The following is a 1124-nucleotide window of genomic DNA, read 5'->3' as shown; positions in this document are numbered from 1 at the left end:
CGCAACACGGGGAATTACTAGTGCCTGCACCAGAGTGCCAACGCCTCAACGGCCTGAGCTCTCGGCTGTTCCAAGCCGAAATTCTACCCGCCTCCATCGACGCTCCGGCCCTACACGACCTCCGAGTGTGGTGAGGCGACAACGTTCATGGGGCCCGGTGAGTCCGAGGACGTCTGCCACGTCCTTCCGGATGAAAGAGACCTCCGCCCCCGTGTCAAAGAGGCAATTTACTATCACATGATTCCCGTCCGGCCCATACGCTCGAGCGCGGACCGTTTGGAGACACCCCCCAGGGGGGCCTCGGGCAGCCAGGAGACCCTGGCGGGCCCGTTCGGACCTCGGCGACCGAGCTGACTCCGACCTCGGTGACGGGTGAAGTAATTTATGGTGCAGCTGGCGGCATCCGTCCTCTCCACAGGGTCGACCTCCTCGGCATCCTTTCGCCATATGCCCGGTCTCCAGACATCGAAAGCAGACTTCCTTGATCCGCACCATGTCTCTCCTCTTGGACAGGTCCGCCTGCAGGAACTTCTCACACTCTTCCGCCTTGTGCTCCCCACTACAGAACGGGCAGCCCTTGGCGGCGACCACTGCCAACGCCGCCGCAGTTGATCTGATGCGATCCCCATATCTCCGGTCGGAACGCGACGGTTTCGACGAGGGCGCCCGTTGTTCCGACTTCACTGCAGGTGGTTTCGCTTCTTCTCCATTCGACTTGGCGAGCAGATTCGCCTGCCACTGAGCGAATTCCAAAAACTTCTGCAGGTTGTCCTCTTCTTCGGCTGCATCCGGTCCGATGTTGGTGTCCCAGGCCCTTATCAACGCCGGGGGAAATTTGTCCAGCAACATCGGCATCAGGACCTCGCTTGCGGGGAGACGGCCGGCGAATGGATCTCTATCCAGAGCAGTGAGACAACGCAGATGTTTAGTCACTTCGTCCACCAGGGACTGGATGCCCCGCGCCGACATCTCGCGGCACGCTGGCTCCCTCCATAGGGCAGCCAAATGCTCGCGTATCACTTGTCTCGGTCGACCGAAACGCTTCTTCAAAATGTCCACGGGCCTGGGGGTAATTCTCTGGAGTGAGCGGGAAGCCTCCTTCATGACGTTTCCTCGCCCGTCCC

General features: G+C 60.7%; 1 protein-coding gene across 1 annotated transcript; it reads right to left on the bottom strand.

Moving 5' to 3' along the window:
• Nucleotides 1-45: 45 nt before the first annotated feature.
• On the bottom strand, nt 46-1104 carry Tsp_15005 (zinc knuckle protein). Its single transcript, XM_003370269.1, has one exon. The coding sequence runs from the start codon at nt 1102-1104 to the stop codon at nt 46-48; it is 1059 nt and encodes a 352-aa protein (XP_003370317.1).
• Nucleotides 1105-1124: the final 20 nt, after the last annotated feature.

Source organism: Trichinella spiralis (genome assembly GCF_000181795.1).
Source record: "Trichinella spiralis strain ISS 195 chromosome Unknown Scfld1055, whole genome shotgun sequence".
NCBI classification, from domain to species: domain Eukaryota; kingdom Metazoa; phylum Nematoda; class Enoplea; order Trichinellida; family Trichinellidae; genus Trichinella; species Trichinella spiralis.
This window is presented reverse-complemented; position numbering and strand designations above follow the sequence as displayed.

Coding starts and splice junctions, on each gene's coding strand:
- Tsp_15005 (XM_003370269.1), bottom strand. CDS start 1,104: ATGAAGGAGGCTTCCCGCTCACTCCAGAGAATTACCCCCAGGCCCGTG.